Here is a 24,644-nt window from a genome sequence, read left to right on the forward strand (position 1 = left end):
AGTTTACGGCCCAGGGACAACTCCCCATGAGTTTACCGTCGTAAACTCATGGTGAGGGGTTCTAGTGTGTTTTAAGGGCTCAATCTTGTTCGCGGGATTTTTCTAGGTCCAAATCTAAATGGTATGAATGAGTTTAGGGTCTTTAAGGGCACCATTATGGAGTTTACGTCCCATGAACCATCCCTAAGGGAGTTCACGGCCGTGAACTCCTATGCCATGAGTTAAGTGAAGTTTTAAGCCCTTAAATCACTCCTAGCATTTTATAGTAATAGTCTAAGGCCATTTAGGGAATAAAAATCAATGTTTTGGCATGTTTGAGGGTGTTTACGGCCTTGACACATGTCTGGGCCGTAAACTCCTTTTGTCCCTTCATTTCATTGTGTTTAATTGTACTAAACCCGAAATAGCAAGCCCCTAATTTATGTATTAAGCCTAAGGGTGGTTTGGGAGTGTTTTTGGGGCATTTTGACAAGGTTTAGAGGTGTTTACGGCCTAAGCAGGTGCTTGGGCCGTAAACTCTCTTTTGTGCCTCATTTTGATGGTTTTAAATGATCAAACACTCCTAGGCTAAATCCTCAATTTATTTCCAAGCTTTTAGGGACAAGTTTGGTTCTTTTTGGCCATATTTAAGGTGTTTACAGCCTAAGGAGGATCTTAGGCCGTGAACTCCTTTTCAACAGCTTAAATGGTCGAATTTTAAGCTATAAACACGAATCATAATGTTTAGAACAAGTTAGGATAAGTGGACTTACGATTTGGAAGCGTTTGGTTGCGGATTCGGGTCGAAAACGAGTCTAGAGAGAGAGTATAGAGAGAGAGGGTGGAAAAGGCTCAAATGGAGTTTACTCTCCCTTATATATGGGTGGGAGTTGGAGCTCAGTGGAATTCTACCCGATATTGCCGTTATACGGGGCTTTTGGTCGCACCCGATTTAGTGGTCGTAATAATAAAAACTAACATTTTCCAAATAAATGAAATATAAAATAAGTATCTTTATTTCTTTTATCACGACTTTAACGGCATATAAAATAAATAAATAACACATTTATTTACTTGACGACTTCTAATTAACGGAACTTTTATAAACTGGAATATTCCGTTAACGGTAACGGGGAAATGTAACGGAACAACTTGGGTTGTCACATATCAACCACAATGAATATCATATTTCATTTTGATAACAACTAAAGCTATGAAAACAATATCAACCATATCAAGCATGACACAATACCTGTAAATTACACAAATACAAAAAAGAAGTAACTCACTTAGTTCAAACTTCCATACATTCCCCCTCAAACAAAAACAAACTTCATAAGTCAAACTACCATAAACCAATCATAAGACATATATATATATATATATATATATATATATATATATATATATATATATATATATATATATATGGAGTGGTTCAAATGAGAACCAAAAAAGGTTAAGAACCGTAAGAACCTCTAACTTTAGATGTTTATAAAGGGTTTAGGATAACCCTAAACCCTAAACTTTAAACCCTAAACTCTAACCCCTAACCCCTAACCCATAACCCCTAACCCCTAAACCCTAAAATTAGAGGTTCTTACGGTTCTTAACCTTTTTTGATTCTCATTTGAACCTTTATATATATATATATATATATATATATATATATATATATATATATATATATATATATATATATATATATATAATTGGTTTTGACTAAACAAATGAATAAGCACAGATTCATGGGCCACAAGTTGGAGATACAATGAGATTTTAAAGCAGTCGACCCAATGAAGGCCTTTTCTAAAGCGGAAGCCCATCTCATATAACCAATGGTAAATTCCCATAGCCATGGGGGCAATTTGGCAAGCTCTTCGTCTTCAACTCTGCGTCATGTTTCAGTTTTCACAATGACAACGGCAAGTCGTCGATCGAAGAAGCGCAGAAAACTTCGAAAACAAGAGGGTGAGAAAGTTGCTTTCAATTTCATTTACAAAGTGATCTAAAGAAATTGATTTTTTATCTTCAATTTTTCCTCTGAGCTTCTCCGTTAATTGTTTGCATTCCGATACCAGTGAATATTAGGGCGAAATTTCGAGCTACTAAAGAATCACGCCCCATTATCAGCCCAAAGATTAAAAAGTACTGGCTACAACGATACAGTTTATTTTCAAGGTACGATGAAGGTATCAAAATGGACGAAGAAGGATGGTTCTCAGTCACGCCGGAGGAAATTGCAGTCCGACATGCCCAGCGGAGTGTTGGCGGTGGAGTTGTGGTTGATTGCTTTGCTGGTATGGGTGGCAATTCCATTCAATTTGCTTCATTGTAAGTCCCTACGTTTCCAAATCATATAACAATTACACATTTCAGATTTTTTTCTAAGAATCATTAGATGTTCGTATTTACTTTGTAGGGGATATCACGTTATTGCGATAGATATTGATCCTCGAAAGGTTGAAATGGCATCAAACAATGCAAAGATCTATGGTGTGGACAATTATATTGATTTCATAGTCGGAGACTTTTTGCAATTAGCACCATTTCTAAAGGTATTCTTGTTCATTACAATCTTATTACAGCATATAAACCCTAATCAACCAAACTAGTTGACAGAATTCATTTGGTCATAGTTTGTTCTTGAAAAGTTTGAATTTTTTCCTGGATACAATAATAATATTCTTCTTTGGTTATCATGTTTATGTTAAGGGTAATGTAGCATTTCTTTCTCCACCATGGGGAGGACCTTCATATAAGAATACAAACAATTTTACACTCGATTTACTCAAGCCAGTTAATGGGTATGTCAATATGTCATACTATTTCTCATGCTACACTAAATTATGATTATCATAGTTGATAGATAATTGTGATGCATATAAATGTAATAATTGCATTTTATAATTTATATTCAGGTATACATTGTTTCAAGTAGCTCAAACAATAACCCCAAACATCATTATGTTTTTGCCTCGAAATGTGGATGTTTGTGAAGTTGAACAACTTTCTTGGCTCTCTTCTCCTCCTCTAAATGTTGAGGTTATAACTTATATGTATTCATATTTGATTGCAATTACTTTTAGCTTTTTGTGTAAGTTATATGTTGTTCATGGATTTCAGATTGAAGAAAATTATGTGCATGGGTTTTTGAAGGGCAAAACTGCTTATTTTGGTAATGTTGCATATTGGGGTGTTGGTCAATGAAGTTGCACCTTTGACTAATGGCTAGAACTTGTATAAACAAAAAGAGGTAAGGTTTTGTTTGGTAAATCATGTTCAACATTTTGTATAATGACATGTGCTCTAGGTTAAATATGATGAATTCCCTATTTTTATAAGATTAAAGTGTTCTATTTCTATGTTGTAGCTCAATCTTGACTCCTTCGACTCATTTATTTGAGTTATGAGTTCAATTAATAGCTCTTTAATATTTTCCAACTCTTTAGCTTTCCTTAGTCTTTTAAGCTTTCTTTTTCAAAGCAAGAATAAAGTGTTTGTTTTGGGAATGAATTCGTATAAAGGTTTCCAAGTTGTTATGTATGACATCTTTTGATATCGAATATCAACTTATGAAGCTATTTGGAGTGTTCTATACACATAAGGTGTCAATATTGTTGTTATGGTTATATGGATTTATCACCATTAGTATTCAACTTTTATCAATTTGATTAATTTTGGTGTTGTTTAGATACTTTATCCTCAATTCAATATCCCAAGTCTTTTGCCATTGTTTTTTATTTTTGGTTTGATTAGTACCATAATAAACCTACTTTCAAACATCCTATAGATTAGTACGTATCACCATACGTCTTCACTTTGATCTTGGATGAATTATCTCATAAGATCCTTGGAGGGGTGTCGTGGTGTATGTTCATTTAGTTAGAATGCAAAGTTGGATGTTTGGAACACGATGTTGGAAGAGAAAGGCTTATCGATCAACTCAGTTCGAAAAAATGCCTTTTGCAATTTTAGGGTCCATAATGGTTGCATAGATTGTAGATGTTTGTATGAGTAGATCTTCACCCAAATGAGAGTTTCAAGCATCCGTGCTATGATCCATAAAGAATGAGGAGTTCAGTATGCATTAATTATCATATAAAGGCAGGATGTGTTATGATCCATAAAGAATGAGGAGTTCAGTATGCATTAATTATCATATAAAGGCAGGATGGTTGAAGTCGAGGACTGTTACAGATGTATTGTGGGAAAAATATTACAGGGTTGTAGTAAGGCTAACCATGTTGTACGAATCAATGAGAGACCCCACATTTCTCAAGTCATAGATGATTTATACCAATAATGCGAACGATTTGTGTTTATGAATACCTATTATTCTTGTTTAACAATTTCTTGTTAAAATTAATGCCAAGTTGTGCTACATCAGACTGTGGTTCTTGAGTCGCTTCAAGTTCCATGTGCCTCCCACTTCTGTTGTCATTAAAAGCTTGTTTTCTGTTAACTCAACTTTTAGAGGAATAAGAAAACTTATTCTTGGTGAGTTTGTATATAATAATCTAAACAATCTTTTAGAGTATTATACAAATATGTATTTAATAGATCTTAAGATTAGAAGCTTTAATCTGACATAGGTTTTAAATCCATAATACATTAAGTAAGATAAGGATGGAGCATTTCCATACAAATCTTACAAAGTGTTTTTATCTCCTTATTAGTTGGTGTTTGTATTTAAGATACAATTAATAATGATTGAAGTATAATCCCAAGAAAATAAAGGAGGATATTTCTACTGCTCTCGGGCTCTAGAAATCATATCATTCAAGGTCTTGCACCCTGAAATACTCACGAACTCCTTGATGTGATCCTTAAGCATATCATGATACCTTACCTTATTCATTTCCTCATCCGTTGCATACTGTGGAACCAATAGAACTCTCTCTCTCGGAACTTGACAATGATCTCTGCCATAGTCTTTGTAGTCTGACAAAGGTCCTGAAACTCTCTCGCCAGCTGTTATACCTCAATAGTTGGTGCGAACTCAGCCTTACATCGAGTCACAAACTTATCCTAAGTCATCGTCTCCAAGGCCTCGCCTCCCAAGGCGAAGTCTACCTCCTCCCACCAATCTTAAGCTCATTTTTTCAAAAGACAGGAAGCAAATCTAATCTCCAACCCCTCAGGGCATAAACTCTTCTTGAATGCGTTAGCCATATCTGATAACAATGTCCTACTGGCAATGGGGTTCTTCTCCCCAAGGAACACGGGAGCTCCACAAGCATGAAACTCACGGAAAGAAAGAGTGCGAGCTCCGACAATAGCCATAACCTCAGCGCAGAAGGCACCCAGACACTCATCGAAAATCTCCAAAATCCCTTCCTTGAACGTACCAAAGATCACATGAGTCTGCTCCAAAATGCTGTGGGTAATCTCCGAAGAGATGAACTCCCACATCTGCTCGCTAATCGGCTTAGTACCTGAACCTGAGTCGGAACCAAAACCCGAACCTCCCTCCTGAGTGCTCATCACCAATTGAAAAAACAACATGCAAAAGATCAGAACATACCCAAACAACCTCATCATATAGGCTTCCTAGATTCTCCAAGACTCTCCCTGATTCGAGTATGGATCATGTGCTTTTAGTAGTACAAGCCCAATACTACCTTCCACACTTATCCATACTTTCCTCAAAAATCATCTCGAATCCTTTAGGTCGCCTTCTCAAACTGATACTCCAATTGATCGCTAAACAACGTAACTAAACTCACTGAAGCACTTCCTAGGCTTTCCTAGGTTTCTGACTTCACCCTGCCATCAGCCGCTGAAGAACTCCCCATAATGTCAGTTAGCTATCTCACGAATACAATCACATGCAACAAAGCTCAGATAATCCTTCGAGTAAAATATTCATCCCTACAACAATTAGACTCAAACGAGAGTTGCGCAATTGGGTCAAATCCATCACTTTGAGATTATTCAACATTTGTTACATGTGACTTAACATATTCACTCAATAGTTGACTCACATCACTTAAGATTCCCACAAAGCACAAAGCAAGAAGCATTCGTGCAATAACACTCCAATCCACTGCATCCACTGCATAACCAAAGAACATTCAAACTCACTTAGTACAACTCATGCTAGGAACTTCCACCCTCACTGTCGGATGCCTTATGCATGCAGATTATACACAATACATAATCAAATAGACTATCGAATAAAAGACTCTACCCTAGGACCACAACCAAACGGGGAACAGGAAGTAAGGCCAAATCAATCATTCTAAGGCTATATGATCTTAATTGTATATAATTTTTAAAGCATACAGTTAGCAATTACTAATACCAATACATATTCCCAATCTAGCATAACATCTAATGCTCCCTAGGCTACAAGGCATCACATATCAGACCAATCTATCATGCAATCCCTGAAAGTATCCCTAGCCTCATCCTAACATGCAATCCTCATAACATATAATCATATCAAACATGTATGGGTATTCTGAGAATCACTTACTTGAGCTTGGCCGATTGCACTCATCACACCCCCTTTGTCTTTACAATAGTCCTTTTAGAAATTTCTTTCCTTTTACAAAAATCTTTTAAAACACGTTTTCTTTTTAAGAAAAATTACCAATTCCTCAGTTTGAGTTCAGTCACACACTCGAGAGTGTGCCCGAGTCCCTCAAACCAAGGCTTTGATACCAACTTGTAACATCCTAAAATTCCAAGGTAATAATTTCATTTTTAACACAATCAAAACGTCCATTTATCCTTTAAACAAACATTTAGAAGTATTTAATAATTAAACAGTTATAAGAGTACAATCCCAAAATCACAAATTTGCAGAAAAACATGGGTGTATGCGTTGCGATCAAGTCAGACCCTTCCCTTTTGAATCGGAAGTACCTGAAACCATAAACAATAAAGCGTAAGCACAAAGCTTAGTGAGTTCTCCAAAATAGCGCATACCATACATTCAATAGAAAATGCTATGTGCCATCCATAGTCTTGCCATTGTGCCACGAGCCGTATCATGGTCTTTCCTTGCCAGGCTGGGGGCTAATACCCTGGGTCTTATAGACAATTGCCAAGAGCCACCTCCTGGTCTTTCATGCAAGTATCACAAAGACAACAAGCATACAATCTACAATTAAAAATCTACTTAATGTTGGTGATTTTATATCACTAATTTTATTTAAGTGTAATGGGGTTAATTTGTTGATCAATGTCACATTGACAATTGCTGAACAAATCAGTATTGTGCGGAGTGCACATGTGTTTAATTTTGTCATTGTTGAAAGTATACTGCTATTTAGAGGCGAAGCCGCTGAACTAACCGGTGTCCGGGGGCAGCGCCCCTGGAGCAGGGTCCAAGGGGTGGCAGCCCCTGGCGGGGTACAAGAGGCAGAGTCCCTGGCTGGGGTCGAACTGCCAAGTCAGCGTAATTTTTTTTATATGAGTTAAGTTGCTATATAAAAATGACTTAGAAATCCGTATTTTCTTTAAAATACACCCGGTTTTGTGATCCATATATAGACCTGGTGTTATGTTAGTTTGTAACAGGTAATGTGACATTTTTTGGACAGGAAGTTGTTTTCCTGCAACTACCATATGCCAGTTTTAAGACAGGAAGTTAGTTCTAGTTATATGATCATTTTTCGAAATCATTTTTGGGTACAAATTTCATAACATCTTCTTCATTCTCCATTCTAGAAAACAGTGAGTTTCATTCGATTAGAGATTTTGAGTGTACCTTCGAAATGTTTTAATCTGAAAGTGTTTCACAACTCTCATTGATCCATCTATACCACGATTTTCTAATAAAGATCTAAAGCATTCTGTGATCATGGCAAGTGGAAAATTTGTGAAGGACATGACAAGCAAGTTTGACAAACTAAACAAGTTTGAAGGGCAAGATTTTCGTAGATGGAAGAAGAAGATGCACTTTCTCCTTACTATTTGAAAGTGGTGTATGTTCTGAGTACACCTATGCCAGAATTTGCTGAAGATGAAACTTTGGAGGCAACAAGGAGAAGATCAAAGTGGGACAATGATGACTACATCTGTCATGGTCATATTCTCAATGGTATGTCTGATTCTCTGTTTGATATCTATCAAAATGTTGAAACTGCAAAAAAGTTGTGGGATTCTCTTGAATCCAAGTACATGACTGAAGATGCTTTAAGAAAGAAGTTTCTTGTAAGTAACTTTATGGGTTATAAGATGACTGACTCTAGGCCTGTTATGGAACAATTCCATGAAATGTTAAGGATCCTGGGACAGTTTGCTCAACACAATCTGAACATGGATGAAGCCATTTCTGTGGCTGTGATCATTGACAAACTGCTCCCTTCCTGGAAAGATTTTAAACATAATCTGAAACATAACAATGAGGAATTAACTTTGACTCAACTTGGAAGTCATTTACGTATTGAAAAGTACTTAAGGACTTAAGAACTTGATAATAATCCTAAAGGCAAGAACCAAGTTGGTTCCTCTTTTGTGAACATGGTGGAAGGAGAAAGTTCAAAGAATCCCAAGAAGTCTAATGGAAAAAGGAAGTTTAAAGGAAAGGATGACAAGTCTTCCAACAAGAAGGTTAAGTTGGTTTGTTAGAATTGTAACAAACTGGGTCACTTCAAGAAAGATTGTTGTTTTCATAAAGTGAACACGGATGGTGTTGGACCAAGTGGATCCAAGGATCTTGAAAAACAACAAGGTCAGATTTCTGTTTTCATGCAGAATTCTAAATATGTTCAAAATTATATTTTTGTGATTTTTGAAGCATTTTATGTGCATGATGATGATGTTGCATGGTGTGTTGATTCGGGAGCAACAAGCCATATATGTAAGGATCTTCGTTGGTTCAAGGAATGTCAACCAATTGAAGATGGATTTGTGGTGAAAATGGGAAATGTTGCAACTGAACCAATCAAGGGTTTAGGATCTGTTTTACTTTACTTCTGGAAAGTGTTTGTGTCTAAACAATGTTTTATATGTACTGGGGATTCGAAAGAATCTTGTGTCTGAAATTATTTTAAATAATTGTGGTTATAAACAAGTATTAGAAAGTGACAAGTATATCTTGTCAAGACATGGTTCTTTTATGGGTTTTAGATATGTATGTAATGGAATGATTAAGCTTAATATTAATTATCCTAGTTATGATAATTCTGTTTGCATGACTTCTTCTAGTACTAGCAATAACTTTAATAAATATGATTTATGGCATGCTAGACCAAGACATATTCATTACAGGAGATTAAAAGATATGTCAAAAATGAGTTTAATTCCTGCTTTTGATATAAACAATGGAAAATGTAAAACATGCATGTTAACTAAAGTCACAAGACAAGCTTTCAAAGATGTTGTTAGGGAAAACAAGGTGTTGGAACTTATACATAGTGATTTATGGGAGTTCCATGCAACATCTTCCCTTGGAAACAAAAAATATGTTGTTACTTTTATTAATGATGCATCTAGATATTATTATGTCTATTTGCTACATTCTAAAGATGAAGCTCTTGATAAATTTAAGATTTATAAACAAGAGGTTGAACTTCATAAAAATGAATTAATAAAACTTTTACGTACTGATAGAAGTGGTGAGTATTATGATCCGGTTTATTTTGAATCAACTGGAATAATACATTAAACCACGACTCCTTATACACCACAACAAAATGGTGTAGCTGAAAGGAAAAACAGGACTTTTGAAGAAATGGTTAATTCCATGCTGTCATATTCAGGTTTAAGTGCAGGTTTCTTGGGTGAGGCTATGTTAACTGCATGTTATATTTTGAATAGAACTCCAAACAAAAGGAGTAAGAATACTCCTTATGAACTTTGGTGTAAAAAGGTACCAAATTCGAGTTATCTCAAAGTTTGGGGTTATCGAGCAGTTGTGAGGCTCACTGAATCCAAAAGAAAAACATTAGGTGAAAGAGGTATAGATTGTATCTTTATTGGATATGCTGAGTATTCCAAAGCTTATAGATTCTATGTTTTAGAATCTAATGACTCTGTGTTTGTGAACACTGCTATAGAGTCAAAAGATGTTATCTTTGATGAAGAAAGATTTACATCTATACTTAGACCAAGAGACATGATTCAACAATCTTTCAGCAAGAACACAACTCAAGCTAAAGATGCTTCTGGTGGTACTAGTTCTGTGCCTGAACTTAGAAAGAGTACAAGAGCTAGAAAAGCTAAAATCTTTTGGATCTGATTTTCAACTATACTTAGTTGAAGGAAAAAGGGGTGAGACTGTGTCTCAACATCAATATTGTTTTAATATTGAAGAGGATCCAAAGACTTTCAGTGAAGCTATGGCTTCTAGCGACGTTCATTTCTGGAAAGAGGCAATTCATGATGAAATTGATTCTATCATGCATAATAATACTTGGGTATTGTCTGATTTACCTCCTGCTTGCAAGGCATTAGGATGTAAATGGATCCTCAAAAGAAAAATGAAGGTGACAATTGATAAGTATAAAGCCAGATTGGTTATCCAAGGCTTTAGACAAAATGAAGACATTGATTTCTTTGATACTTATGCTCATATTGCTAGAATTTCCACTATTAGATTATTATTAGCTCTTGCAGCTATACATAATCTTGTGCTTCACCAAATGGATGTGAAAACTGCATTTTTGAATGGTGACTTGGATCAGGAAATATACATGAAACAACCTGAAGGGTTTGTGCTGCCTGGAAATGAACACAAAGTATGTAAGTTGAAAAAAATCATTATATGGTTTGAAACAAGCACCAAAACAATGACGTCAAAAGTTTGATGATGTTGTCTTGTCTAATGGTTTTGCATTAAACTAAGCTGACAAGTGTGTATATAGCAAATTTGATACTTCTGGTTAAGGAGTTATGATTTGTCTATATGTGGATGATATGTTGATTTTTGGTACTGTTTTAGAAAAAGTTGATAAAACCAAGAAATTCTTATCATATAGTTTTGAAATAAAAGACTTGTAGGGGCTGGGATAATTCTTGGTATAAGAATTAAACAAGTAAACAATGAAATTTCAATTTCTAAATCTCATTACATTGAGAAGATATTTAAAAAGTTTAACTTTGAAAATTGTTCTCCTGTTAGCACTCCTATAGATCCTAGTTTCAAGCTTCTACCTAATAAAGGATCTCCAGTGTCTCAACTTGAAAATTCAAGAGCTATTGGTTGTCTAATGTATGTCATGGTCAGTATTAGGCCTGATATAGCATATGATGTGGGAAGGCTTAGTAGATATACTAGTAATCCTAATACACATCATTGGCAAGTTGTGAGTAGAGTATTCAAGTACTTGAAAGGGACCATGAATTATGGTTTAACTTATAGTGGATATCCTTATGTTTTGGAAGGTTATTCTGATGCCAACTAGATTAACTACTTACAGGATTACTCCTCTACAAGTGGCTGGGTGTTTCTTTGTGGCAACTCGATTTTTTTTTACTTTAAGAAGCTCATACAGTTAACTCAACTGAGTGTCAGACTCATTGGTAATGAGTTCTAGCATTGTTGAAGGTCATTCTAAGGAGATTGAGCCTAGTACACTTAAGGAATGAGTGTTAGGAAGTACCTGCTAGAGTCACTGTGAACTAATCCAACCTTAACCTCATCAAGAAGAGTTCACGGCCTCAAGCACTTGAGTTTACGGCCGTAAACTCAAGGAGGGCCGTAAACTCCCCTATATAACCTCATATTCTTCAACTTTCTTTCATTATTTCATTTCCAACTCAAGAACACTTCCAAATCCTCTCAAGTATCATCGAGTTCATCATCTTAGATCATCAAAAATCGTAAGTGTTATTTCCTTGATTTGTTGTTACACTTCATCTCCTAGTTACACTCTTTGATTTCATCCATGGAAATCATGTTTTCTTAGATCTTCAAGAAACACCAAGAACACATACTAGTGTTCTTGGCCAAAATCAACCATTTCAAGCCTCTATATCGTAAGTACCCTTCCTTACACTTCATATCTAGTAGGAGGCCTTGAATTACAACCTTGAAACATGCCTTTTCCCTTGAAGATCATGAGTTTACGACCCAAGATCTTCATAGGCCGTAAACTCCATGTTTTGGCATATTTGGGCCTTAAACTCTTCCAAACAAGCAAGCCTTTGACCTAGAACCATTCCTTGATGTGTTTAGGACCTTAAACAACACTTATTTCATAATGTCCATGAGTTTACGACCGTAAGCTCCTTGCTTGGCCGTAAACTCATCAAAAGCCTCCTTGGGTTTGGTCTTTCTCATCCTTGTGTAGAGCAAAAGTCCCTCAAGCTTCCCTAGCCTTCAAACAAACACTTATGCATGTTTGACCATGAGTTTACGGCCGTAAACTCCCTTTGGCCGCAAACCCATGGTAGTAAACTCTTGTTAGTGCCATTCCACACCCCTTAGTCCAATCACATGTGATTCCAACACTTGATCAAAGTGTTTCCTAGTCTCGTGAGGTGTTTCCTTGCATTTGGTTGCTTCTAAACACTAAACTTATGTCAGTATATGCCATTATATGTTATTTAGGACTTGTTAAGTCTCGAGACTTCATTCGTGGAACTTCTTATCCTTACGCGCGTATTCGTTGAATCACCCACATTAGGTGAGTTCATACCCCGTAATGAATCTTTTAACTGTTTTAAATACTTTTAAGAGAGGGGGGGGGGGGGGGGGAATACAAGTTGCACACAATGATAATTGTGTAATTGTTTGTTATAAACATCTTTCAAAATGTTGCTTATGCCTTCTATAAGTGATCAAAACATTTCAAAAACTCTTTTAAAGTTATGTTACTTCATATTTTCACAAAACTCCATTTTTAAAGTATAAGCATAACTTAGTAGATAAATGAGTCTTTTCAATAACAGTTCAAGTAAAACATTAGTAAACTATAAGGGATATAGTTTAGAGGTTCAGTTCATACTAGATACAATACACGATAACAAAAAGAACATACTAAGATACTATAACAAGAGAATATACTAACATACTATAACAATAGAAGATACTAAAATACTATAACAGAACGAACATACTAAGTTGCTATAGCATGGAACACTTACAGGATCTAATTATACCAATGAATCACTAATGCATTGTTCTAAACAAAAGGTCATAGTTAAATTGGGTATACATGTTCATATAACTTTAATGTGGATGTACACGGCTTGCAATTAATTGTAGAGGTCGCGTTTGGTTCCCATAATCTTTTGATAAGGAGAGCGTTTAGTATGGGATCTAGCTGTAGCACCTGGTTCCTGGTACATAAAATTTATCTTAGTGTTTTTCTTTTTAGCCTTGGACTCGGCGAGTTGTAGGTCTGACTCGCCGAGTAGGGACGGGATCCGGAACACGTTTAAGTTGGCGACTCGGCGAGTCCATATTCTGGACTCGGCGAGTCACCGCTGTCTGATGAAACCCTAAATTTTAAGGGTTTGCACCCTATTTAAACCCCTTTTTCCGCCCCAAGCTCGCCCCCATTCACCCTCAGAGCTCTATACCTCGTTCAAGCCTTGTTCCTTGTGAGTTTGAAGCATTTGGTGTGTTTTCTTGAAGATTTGGAGTGGGAAGGAGAGTAGATCAAGAAGAAGAGGAGGAGGCTAGGCATCTTTGAGCTATCTCAATGTTTTCCTTAAGGCATAACTCGATTTCCCCTCTGTTTTCATGCTTATAGTCCCTTTTAGCTCCATGGAAGTCCTTCTTGAGCCTTTCCCCAAGCTTGTTCGTGCTTTGTGGGTTGTAATAAGTGGTTAGCCTCTAGATCTAGGTGAGATTGAGCTCCAGGAGCTTAGATCTACTGTCTTTATGGAGCCATATTGCATGAAAGCCCTAGATCTACTCTTTTGGTGCATTTTGAGCGCTAAAACCTTTATTGGTGATTATTTATACGTAAAGTTGGAAACTTTACGTGTTATTCATGCCCTAGAAACCCAGATCTATGAATGGCATGAGTTGGATCCAAGCAGAATCGCGCGTATAGTTTTTGCATGTGGCCGACTCGGCGAGTCGAGTCGCGAGTCCCCGAGTTTCCCCTTTTTCGCATTTGCGGGTTGGGAGTAGTGAGTCATTGGGTGTGACTCAGTGGGTCGGAAGCCAGACTCACTCATGAAGTCACTCGGCGAGTCAATGCCATGACTCGACGAGTTCAAGGCAATCTTCTTGTCTCAAGAACAACTCGGCGAGTCACAACTTAGAGTGTTCTTCGGATGAAGATGAACTCGCCGAGTTGTTCATACAACTCGGCGAGTAGGATGAAGGACTATTGGACTTTGGTTAGAAGGAAAAACCCGTCGAGTTAATGCCTAACTCGACGAGTAGAGACGGGCTCATGGTTAGACAAAGGGATAGGGACTCGGCGAGTTGGCAAGCCAACTCGGCGAGTCTGGTCAACTGGCAGTTGACTGTGACTTGACTCTTGATTTGTTAAGGGTAAATGGTCAATTTACCCTGAAGTCGGTTAGCAGTATTTGACTGAGTATTTTGTAGGAATTATAGCCGGAGGATTTCTGGAGCGGCAGCAGCAGTGGATAGTCAATTCCCACACAGATCAACAACTATTTCGAGGTGAGTTACCTTCCAGTAGCGGTGGGTCTATGGCCACAATGCCGACCCACCAGTAGGAGTTGTATGTTGGATGATTGTCTTTGTGATATCATCTAGGTTTGCTACTACCTGATACGTTATATGCTGGCATGATATGTTATATGTGATAGTAGTACAGTTCGGTTGTTAGGACCGAAGGGTAGGCCAGACACCCCATATATGTCTGACAGTATGTGATGATATGATATATGCTGGTATAATATGTTATATGTGATAGTGGTAGTAGGAGGGGAATAGTCCCCGAGGGTCGGTTGTTAGGACCGACGGGTAGGTCAGCACCCCAGAATGGCTTGACACGGGTAGGTCAGCGCCCCAGAATGGCTTGACACGGGTAGGTCGGCACCCTAGAATGGCCGTACCGGGTAGGTCGGGCACCCCAGAATTGTCCGACAGTATGTATGATATGTGATTGTATGGTATGTGGTATATTGGGGGAACTCACTAAGCTTCGTGCTTACAGTTTTCAGTTTTGGTTTCAGGTACCTCTTCTTTGAAGGGGAAGGAGCTGGCGCGATAGCGGTACATCACACACCTGCTTGTATTCCGTATTCTGATATTTTTCCTGGGAAATTGTACTCTGACACTTTTATGATTATGAAAATGTTTTCCGTCGTGCAACATCTTTTGTGAAATGAAATGATCATTGAATGATTTATTCCTAAATGTTTTGCTAAGTACATCTTTTAAAAACGAAATTTTTGGCTCGTATTTTTGGGATGTTACACTAGCCATCACATTATACCTTAATAATCAATTTAAGGCAATTAGTACAACAGTAGTTACTATATACAATACTACAGTACTTACATTTTACAAACGACAAACAGAACAGTCGGGTCTAATACATTCAGTAGAAAGGGACCTATAATGCTAAACTTATGATTCCTTAATGTATACATCAAGGGATATATATTAATGAGATCCAATAGGTGATAAGATGTGTGCTTTCCGTTTCATTTCATGTTCCTTGTTTGGTTGTGGGCTTAGAGCGGATTCACCCAACCTATTATCCATTCGATCTTATATATATATATATATATATATATATATATATATATATATATATATATATATATATATATATATATATATATATATATATATAAGTCATCATAAGGAGTACCAGGTATGGGTCAGGTCATAGGACACTAATTCAATGCACAGTTTTCTAGTACAAAACATACTTTTCAAACAGAACTTTTGGTATTCAAAGCTAGAAACTTACTAGTAAAGGGTTTAATCCATTTTATTAAACCAATATAAACTTAAAGGACTTTAGGTGATTGACTCTATAATACCTTAGTTCATAACCAGTATAAACTAAGTGATTATAGAAGTAATCACTGTGGTCACTATTTTATTATAAGAAATAAGAGTTTTCTTAAAGAATCTTTTCATAAAATATAAAGGAACTATTACAATTAACTCCATGAGTAACAATTGAATACACCTGGGTTATATACAACAAGGACCTAACAAACAATGGGATGCGTGCTATCCACCTTACTTTCTGTTCCTTGTTTGGTTGTGGGCTTAGGGCAGATGTGCACAGTCGATTGTTTGTTTACTCTGAGTTTTATATAACTTGTATCCATTTAGTACTCATAGAAAGGATTGTAGAATCATTTTTAGGTATCTTTCATCAAATTAGGAAATATAGGATTTTCTATAGGAACAAGCGAACTTTTCTAAAGCAGAACTTATAACTTACTACGTTTCAGCTACATTTTCTACAACTTTCTACAACATACATACATCACTAAAATCTTATGAACTCACCAACTTAATTGCTGATCAACTCTTTCAAATAACTTGTATTCTCAGGAGACTAGTAGACATGTGCACGCTCTGGGAATTCAGAAGATGGAACAGTATAGCTTCAAGTCTTGTTTTGTTATTTGCATATGTATTCTATGTTTTGTGAACACACAAACTATAAACACTTTCTTTCTAATGAAATGGTTGTTTATTACTTGCTTACTATGATACATGTCTTGTGATACCAAACATGACGTCCTCCACCCCCGAACGTTTCCGCCGTTCCAGTTTTGGGGTGTGACATTCTTCTTGGAGAATGTGCCATTTCTTAGGCGTCTAAGAAACATACTTGTATTACTAACTCAACCATGGAATATGAGTTTGTTTCATTGTCTGCTCTGGTAAAGAAGCTAAGTGGCTAAGAAATTTGATTTATGAATTCCACTCTGGCTAAAACCAATATCTACCATTTCTATCAGGTGTGATAGTGCTACAACCTTGGCTAAAACTTATAGTCAAGTGTATAATGGGAAGTATAGATATTTAGGTGTTGGACATAACATGATTTTTGAGCTCATCATGACTGGTGTGATATCTGTGGAGTTTGTGAGAACTCAGTTGAACTTAGTCGATCATTTAACCAAAGGGTTAACTAGAGATCTTGTGCACAAGGCAGCTGTAGGGATGGGTTTAAATTCCACCTACAATCTTTTATATTAAGATACCCAATTCCCATCTAATGCAATATTAGATGCTGAATTCAATGTGAAAAACTTGATATTTGAAGATTAGAACACATTATTATCATCATCCCAAGGTATGTGTTCAGTACTGCAAGTTAAGGAGGTTGAAATTTTATTTCTTAAAAGTTCTTTGAAAAACTGCGTTTGTAGGTGCAAGAACAAAAGAACTACCTATATAAGCAGGAAGTTTAGTTGCTTCAAGAAGTTGGGACTTGAATTCGATATGCTTATTGAAGGATGGAGCACAAGCTAGTAAAATATAGTGTCAAGTTATAACTTTGATAATGTAAACTGTTTTGTATATTATCTTTATGTGTTCATTTAGAATAGAAAGGGTTCAATCCTTAGTGACACCCTGATATTCGAATATTTGGAATGAGTAATATACTAATGTGAAATTCAATCGTCACGATATTTCATTTATGCATCGGTTTGTTGTTGTTATGATTTTAATTTTAAGTTAATCGATATTACACTTAAATGGTGGAGGTTTTGCTGGTGATTTTATATCACTAGTATTATTTAAGTGTAAGGGGGTTAATTTATGATCAATGTCACTTTGACAATTACTGAACAAATCGGTATAGTGCGGAGTGCACATTTATTTAATTTTGTCTTTGTTAAAAGTATACAACTATTTAGGGGCGAAACCCCTGAACTAATGGGGGTCCGAGGACAGTGCCCCTGGTAGTGGGGTCCAAGGGGCGGTAGCGCCTGGCGGGGTACAAGGGGCAGAGCCCCTGGCTGGGGTCGAGCTGCCAGGCAGCTCATAAATTTTTTATATGAGTTATGTTGCTCTATACAAAATGCCTTAGAAATTTGTATTTACTTTAAAATACACCCGGTTTTGTGATCCATTTATAGACCCGATATTGTGTTAGTTTGTGATAGGTAATGTGACAGTTTTTGGTTATGAAGTTGTTTTCTTGCAACTACAATATGGTAGTTTTAAGACAGGAAGTTAGTTCCTGTTATACGATCATTTTTCGAAATCATTTTTGGGTACAAATTTCGTAACATCTTCTTCATTCTCCATTCTAGAAAACAATGAGTTTCATCCGATTAGAGATTTTGAGTGTACCCTCGAAATGCTTTAATTTGAAAGTGTTCCACAACTCTCATTGATCTAAGTATATCTATACCCCAATTTTCTAACACTTAACGGCCAAGGTCCGAACCCTGGTCTTGCATACAGATTTGCCAGGAGACACATCCGGGTCTTTCATATAATCCTAAGGGCCACCCCTTGGTCTTCCAATAACACATAAGCTAATGGGCTAACATTGATGCCTTCGACCCATAGTACATTGAGTAGACTCACCTCAGACAACCGAAACCCACATATAAATCTTTGGCTGTAGATCTGCTAAAATCCTAACTCTATCAATCATAAAATAACATCCAAATAATTAGATCCCGAGTCACACTAAGATTCCAAATTAGGGTAAAAGACCTTTTTACCCTTTCCTAAACTTGGCCCAAGGCCAAGGCCCAATCCAATGTCCAAAAAGCCTAAATTCTAAAATAATCACCTAAAGCCCAAATATGGTCCAATTTTCCAAATTGGCCCAATCCCTTTCATGGGTCTTCACCCAAGAAAGTACAATAAAATCGTAACAACCCACCAAGAGAATCATGATAGCCCAACAAGGCACAAGACATCAAAAGCCCAACATAGCCAAATACAGAGAAGCCCATGAAACTGAAGCCCACTGTTGAGTACGCATGGCGTACTCAGCTTGTATGCTCAGCGTACACGCTTAAGGGCTTGTACACGCGACGTACTTGCTTGTACGCCCAACGTACTCCACCATTTTCACCAACAATCATCACTTAATCGATTAAGACTTCTACCCAAGCTCAGATTTGACTTCCTTAAAGTGGTTTACCATGTAAAGTTGCCAGCTTTACGTGCATGCATGGATTAATGGGCCTTTAGAGCTCAAAAGAGTTTAATAAATGACTTAATACATGCATGAGACTACTAATGCCCTTAAGCTTGCATTTTTATGGACAAAGGGACCAAAAGGGCCCTAGATCTACCAGCAATCACTTTTGGAGTGAAGCAAGAGGCTCAAAAATCAAACCGTGGACTCAAAGAGCATAAAAATGGCACCCAACTCGATCTAGCATTATAGATTAACAAGATGGAAGCTTTTTACCTCACAAGGAAAACAAATGAAGAGGAAATATTAGATCTTCAAGCTCCAAACACAACTCCAAATGGTTCACTTCGTCTTCTCCTTCACAATGCACCAAAAATCACACTTTAAGGCTCAAACTCTCAGGATCTCACTTAGGGCTCGATTTTCTGGACAAGAAGGGATGGAGGCTGACTAAACATGACCTAGTGAGACTAGCACAAGGATTAAATATCAGGCAACACCCTAAAATTAGGGTTTCACTATCTATACGTACGGCCCGCGTACATAAGCGTACGCCCACATACATGTCCGAAGGCGCGATCAAGCATCGGGCTAGTAGGCTAAGTGTACCACCCTGTACGCCTCGCGTACTAGCCTTAAGGACCATTCTTGCAAACTTTTTTGATTAGGGATTAAATATGAAACTTACAAATTTTCCAAGTGTTACATATTCCATTAAAACCAAACTCCTTTGTGAAGTTTACTTATATCAAATATTATTTATCATTTGAAAACAAATTTATCAACCATAACAACAAAAATATAAAACAAAACAAACATCCAAAAATATATATGCATAAACCAACCATCTAATGACATTTTGTGAGCCATCACAAAATGCCAAGTCCATTACTAAAGGGACATTAAAGGGACTAAAAAACTTTTGGTAATGTTTTTGTTGAAGCTCCCACTTGAGAAAATATCTATTGCTTGCAAAAAGTTAAAAACTTCTTGAAAGGGCTTAAAATCAACAACATGCAACAGGAAAGTGTTGACTTAGGACATGGGCTATAAGAATTTGATGCAACACTTTTTCAACAACAACAACACTTTTCGTAACACTTTTAAGAAGATGTTACATTTGTACCTGTTATTAAACATTGTGAGAATAACCCCTTTTGACCTTCTAAAATGGCTCCATCTTCATTTCTTGTTACATTTTTGTACAAAATAAATTATTTCTAAAACTAATATGTTACTTACAAAAATCAACAAAATTAAAAATAATATATTTAATTATTACATACCATATGAATAACTAAATAAATTATTACAACCATTTTAAACAATTCAATACAAATAACAACATAAGGGTCCAAGAAAATATGTATTAATTTTTCTTGTAAAGAGAAAACCTTTGTCAACAAAAAATAATAAATATAAATTTGTTAAAGAAAATATGTATGAATTTTTCTTGCAAAGAGAAAACCATCATTGTTTTCCAAAAACCAAGGTTCACAAACTTAACAAATAATCTAACCAATCTTGCAAAAATGGCACCGATACCAATTGTTGACTTTTTATTCAAAATGTTACTATTATAAAGACAATTAGCAACGAAAGACTTGATTTTGAACAAAATAAAACTAGTTTTATACCTACCAATGATCATTTTTCAAGAACTTAGAAAGATTAAACATAACAAAAAAGAACAAAATATAACAACCTTTGAAGACTTTGGTTCCTTTTGGCAAATTAGAAAGTTGATGAAAATGGTTTTAAAACTCCAATGTAGAAGTTCTCTATAATGTATCCACCAAGCAAGATTTGAACCACCAAATAATGCTAGTAAACACTTGTATAAATGTTGTTCTGAAGCTTTAAGACATATACCAAAATATGCTTAAAGAGAAGCAAAATATGAACCCTTTATCTTAACACCTTTTGCAAAAATAAAGGAGAGGGAGAAAAGGAGGGAAGGAGAACCACAAAATTGGCTACCCCAAATGAGAGAAAGAGTGAATGAAAAAGCTAGTTCTTTCATTCTTTATGCCTTATTTTTATCCCCAACACTTAGTGCAAAAAGAGGACATAAAATAATATAAGCATGGAGCTTCCTTACAAGCATGACATGAAGTAATAAACAAATCAAAAGGTATGTCTAACACCATCATTCCATATAAGTCAAAGGATACAAAAATGAATTGACCTTTACTTTATTAGCAATAACATTCTATAATGACTCTTGGACATACAAGATCTTTCAAAGCCAAATAATACGATATGGGTAAACCTTCAATATCAACCCAAATAATACGATACGATGGAACAAAGTTTCTATCCTATTTTTCGTTTTTCATTGATCCAATGATTAACCGCATCACTTGCCATGAAGTTTTTACACACATCCTTAGAATTGAATTTGAGCATCACCCATATACCATATTCGAAAATTCTCAAAACGCTCGTCAAGACAAAACATCCCAAGATTAGGTAACCTATTAAAATCTCTAGCCTTGACAAGGCATGCAAGCTTCTTATTATCGATAATAGAGTCCCCTAAATAAAAAACAATAGCAATCTCGCAAGTTCCTTTACTCTTCTTATCTCACTAAAATGACCTCTAACCAGACTTGCATACAAAAAAGTTGGAGTTTCCTACTTTTTCAACCTTAGAAGGGATCTTGTGATGATGGATCTCCTTTTTATCAACAAGTGGAATCGATGTAAACATTTTATGAAAGCCAAACCAAACATCACATAATTTCCTAATCATAAGATCAACATTATGAAAATCCAATATGTTTTTCCATACACGACTCCTTATTAGAAATAAAGACATCAATGCCACATATCAAAAGGTAAAATAGATTCTGGAAAATCCGTTACATAAAAAGAATGAGTATCAGACCTACCGAGATGATGATTGCGATTGGATTGAAATATGTTTCTCTTATTCTTTCCATCAAAAAATCGATCTTTATTCCATCCCACCCTAGACTTCCAATGTGACTTCCGAAAAGATATGATGATGATCACATTCTATAGAGTATATGAGACGACACAGCCCGAAATAAGATTAGAAACAAATGATCATGCAATCGAACACAGAGCAGCCCTACAATTAGCTAAATCGGACTTCCTTTATATACCATGGTTGTGTTTCATATATTGAGCTCTTCATCTTTGGATGGAGTTACAACCAGCTAAATCTAACTTCTTTTTTCTTTAAAGATTGTTTTTTTCGCAAATCTTGATTGGGGTTGGGTTATTGATTTTTTTGCATATTTTTACAAAACAAGATCATCCAAAATGAATTTAAAAAATAAGTATTTGAGTTCTTTTTTAGTGTAGATCTTTCTTGGGAAAAAGGGGTTTAGTTGATTATAAACGGGGATAATTAGTCCAATAAAATCTTACAAAATGAAACACTGTGAAATGGGCCATTGGTAAAATGCTACTACGAACTTTATAAATAGACAAAAAAATCGTATGTAAAGAAGTCGTATTTAATGAAAATCATAATACAATGTTTAATTAAACATTATTGACATACGAAGATACGTTGTTTTTTTTTTTTTTTTTTTTTTTTTTTTTTTTTTTTTTGCGCATGAAGGATATGAAAAAACAATCAGGGTAAAAAGGTAAAAAAGTAATTAATGATACCTTGGAAAACTGTTATCAAATTTAACAAAGACAAAAGTAGAAATTAACTTTCAAAGTTTGGGTTTTAACGTACCAAAAAGTGGTGTTAGAGTATATATATATATATATATATATATATACTAGCCGTCTACCCGCGTAAAGCGGCGGACGGTAAATAATTTGATCTCTTTAAAGTTAAAACCATTTTGCGTTCATTTCGAGAAATTAATATTAAATGACATCTATTTTTCAAGAGCATTACCATACCATATTAAGGGGGTGTTTGGCTAAGCTTTTTTAAAACAACTTATTAGGTTCCACATCACTATAAGTTAAAAAAGTGTTTGGATTAAAATAACTTATTCCGGTGGGGAACCTCTAATACGTCATTTTTTCATAAGTTACCCTACACTTACTTATTAACTTATAAGCTAATAAACTAATAAGCAATAAACTTTTTTGCCAAACACCCCCTAAATGGTTATTACTTCCATTTATACATACCAAACCACTTGTACTGTTTATCGTCCTTTTTTTTTTCCCTTAATTCCTTTATTAATTTAATGTCCTACTATGTAAAATGCTAAAATATATAAATAATAGTTTATAAAAATAAATTTTTAGAATATCAGGTGTTGTTATTCAAAAGTCGATAAATAGGCCTTTGAGAAGGCCAAAATACTCAGGTGTCAACTTGTTCATTGTGATTTTAAACCAAGTTTGGTCACAAATTAAAACATTTTCAACGATGGTATGTAACCCGTTAAGAAAGAGCCATCCGCAAGAGGGATATTTGAATCAACATGTATTTTCTGATGGTTTCAAATTTTGAATTATCCGAAATTCAGGGAAGGAGATAGAATTTGCTGAGAAATATAAGGATTCAAAACACATGTTAAAATTTAATATTATTTTATTGATGACTACATGTACTATTAGTTTAATGATTTGAACGTCTTAAAAAAAATAATATTATTATATTCAATCTATTTTTAGAAATAGTGAGATTTCTTTTATAAGATAATAAAGATATATATATTGCAAACTTAAGGGTTTTTTGTCAATATCTCGATTTTTTATTAAGAAAATGTTTTTTGAACCTTTTTTTTTCTTGTAATAAGGAACTTCAAAGACAATTTTTCAGATCAAGATGAAGCTTCGTACTGCGACAACGAAGTCTTAGATTGAGAGAGATTTAACAAAATGATCGAAAACACAAGAAAACATAAAAAATTGACATAAATAAAGGAGACAAATTGAATACAAATAGTGTCATTTTTAATGGCATGAAATTGATTGCTATTTTGCATAAGTATATGAATTTTTTGGTTTTTTTTAGCAAATCACTACAAAAGTTGGCTATATTAATTTTTTAGCTAAATATGTGCATAGTTTCTTAATCTTATGTGACTATGCAATTGTGTGTTTTTTTTGTTTTTGGAACCACAAATCTAGTTACTCATAAATTATTTTTGATTTCATTTTACAATCTAAACATGACTTAGAGTGTATCCAATCCACTTTTATTTTTCATTATTTACTCAATTTCTTTTCCCATTCCTCTCCAACCCTACTGCAAATATGTGGTGTTATGATATTCGTTTCCTCTAAAATGAGATGAACTTTGAGTTATCGGTTTTAATTTATTTTTTTTATATATTTATATATTTCTAGTTTATTTTTATCTATTAATAATAATTTAAATATAATATTTAAAACTTAGAATATTATGTTATAAAATAAATTATATTAATTAATTATAAATATAAAGTTTGTTCTTTGTTTATCAAATTCATATAAAAATTTAAATACATATTGAAATTTTAAAACACGATAACGTATTTTACAAAAGGTTATAATTAAGTATTATAACTATAATCTTATTTATTTACTATTATTGTAATGAAAAAAAATAAAAATTACATATTTGTTAAAATCAAATTAGTAGAAAGGGTGTGTATGAAAATTTATATAAGTTTGAAGATTGAAATACACTAAAACTATAAATTTTTTAAGGTAAAAATGAGGTAAAAAATGAAATAGTATTGAAAATAAAACACTATTTATCTT

General features: G+C 35.1%; 2 protein-coding genes across 4 annotated transcripts; both read left to right on the plus strand.

Moving 5' to 3' along the window:
- Positions 1-1,807: 1,807 nt before the first annotated feature.
- On the plus strand, positions 1,808-15,173 carry LOC145062140 (uncharacterized). 3 transcript variants are annotated; one of them, XM_079009775.1, is made up of 7 exons: positions 1,808-1,950; positions 2,061-2,313; positions 2,381-2,537; positions 2,695-2,786; positions 2,901-3,024; positions 3,106-3,235; positions 15,043-15,173. In XM_079009775.1, the coding sequence occupies exons 1-6, from the start codon at positions 1,818-1,820 to the stop codon at positions 3,187-3,189; spliced, it is 843 nt and encodes a 280-aa protein (XP_078865901.1). In that variant the 5' UTR covers positions 1,808-1,817; the 3' UTR covers positions 3,190-3,235; positions 15,043-15,173. The 3 variants fall into 3 exon arrangements, with proteins under 3 accessions (XP_078865901.1, XP_078865900.1, XP_078865902.1); XM_079009774.1 differs by lacking the exon at positions 15,043-15,173 and having other exon boundaries at positions 3,106-3,342; XM_079009776.1 differs by lacking the exon at positions 15,043-15,173 and having other exon boundaries at positions 2,402-2,537; positions 3,106-3,342.
- LOC145064418 (uncharacterized) lies at positions 7,873-8,400 on the plus strand. Its single transcript, XM_079011876.1, has one exon. The coding sequence runs from the start codon at positions 7,873-7,875 to the stop codon at positions 8,398-8,400; it is 528 nt and encodes a 175-aa protein (XP_078868002.1).
- Positions 15,174-24,644: the final 9,471 nt, after the last annotated feature.

The sequence above is a fragment of the Lactuca serriola genome, chromosome 7 (assembly GCF_051521515.1).
Source record: "Lactuca serriola cultivar US96UC23 chromosome 7, Lser_US96UC23_V15, whole genome shotgun sequence".
Classification (NCBI taxonomy): Eukaryota; Viridiplantae; Streptophyta; class Magnoliopsida; order Asterales; family Asteraceae; genus Lactuca; species Lactuca serriola.

What these genes read in the sequence shown, in the direction of transcription:
- LOC145062140 (XM_079009775.1), top strand. Translation starts at nt 1,818, where the DNA reads ATGGTAAATTCCCATAGCCATGGGGGCAATTTGGCAAGCTCTTCGTCT. An exon ending in AAAACTTCGAAAACAAGAGG is followed by an intron (nt 1,951 to 2,060) that starts GTGAGAAAGTTG and finishes TTCCGATACCAG; the next exon opens with TGAATATTAGGGCGAAATTT. An exon ending in AATTAGCACCATTTCTAAAG is followed by an intron (nt 2,538 to 2,694) that starts GTATTCTTGTTC and finishes GTTTATGTTAAG; the next exon opens with GGTAATGTAGCATTTCTTTC.
- LOC145064418 (XM_079011876.1), top strand. Translation starts at nt 7,873, where the DNA reads ATGGAAGAAGAAGATGCACTTTCTCCTTACTATTTGAAAGTGGTGTAT.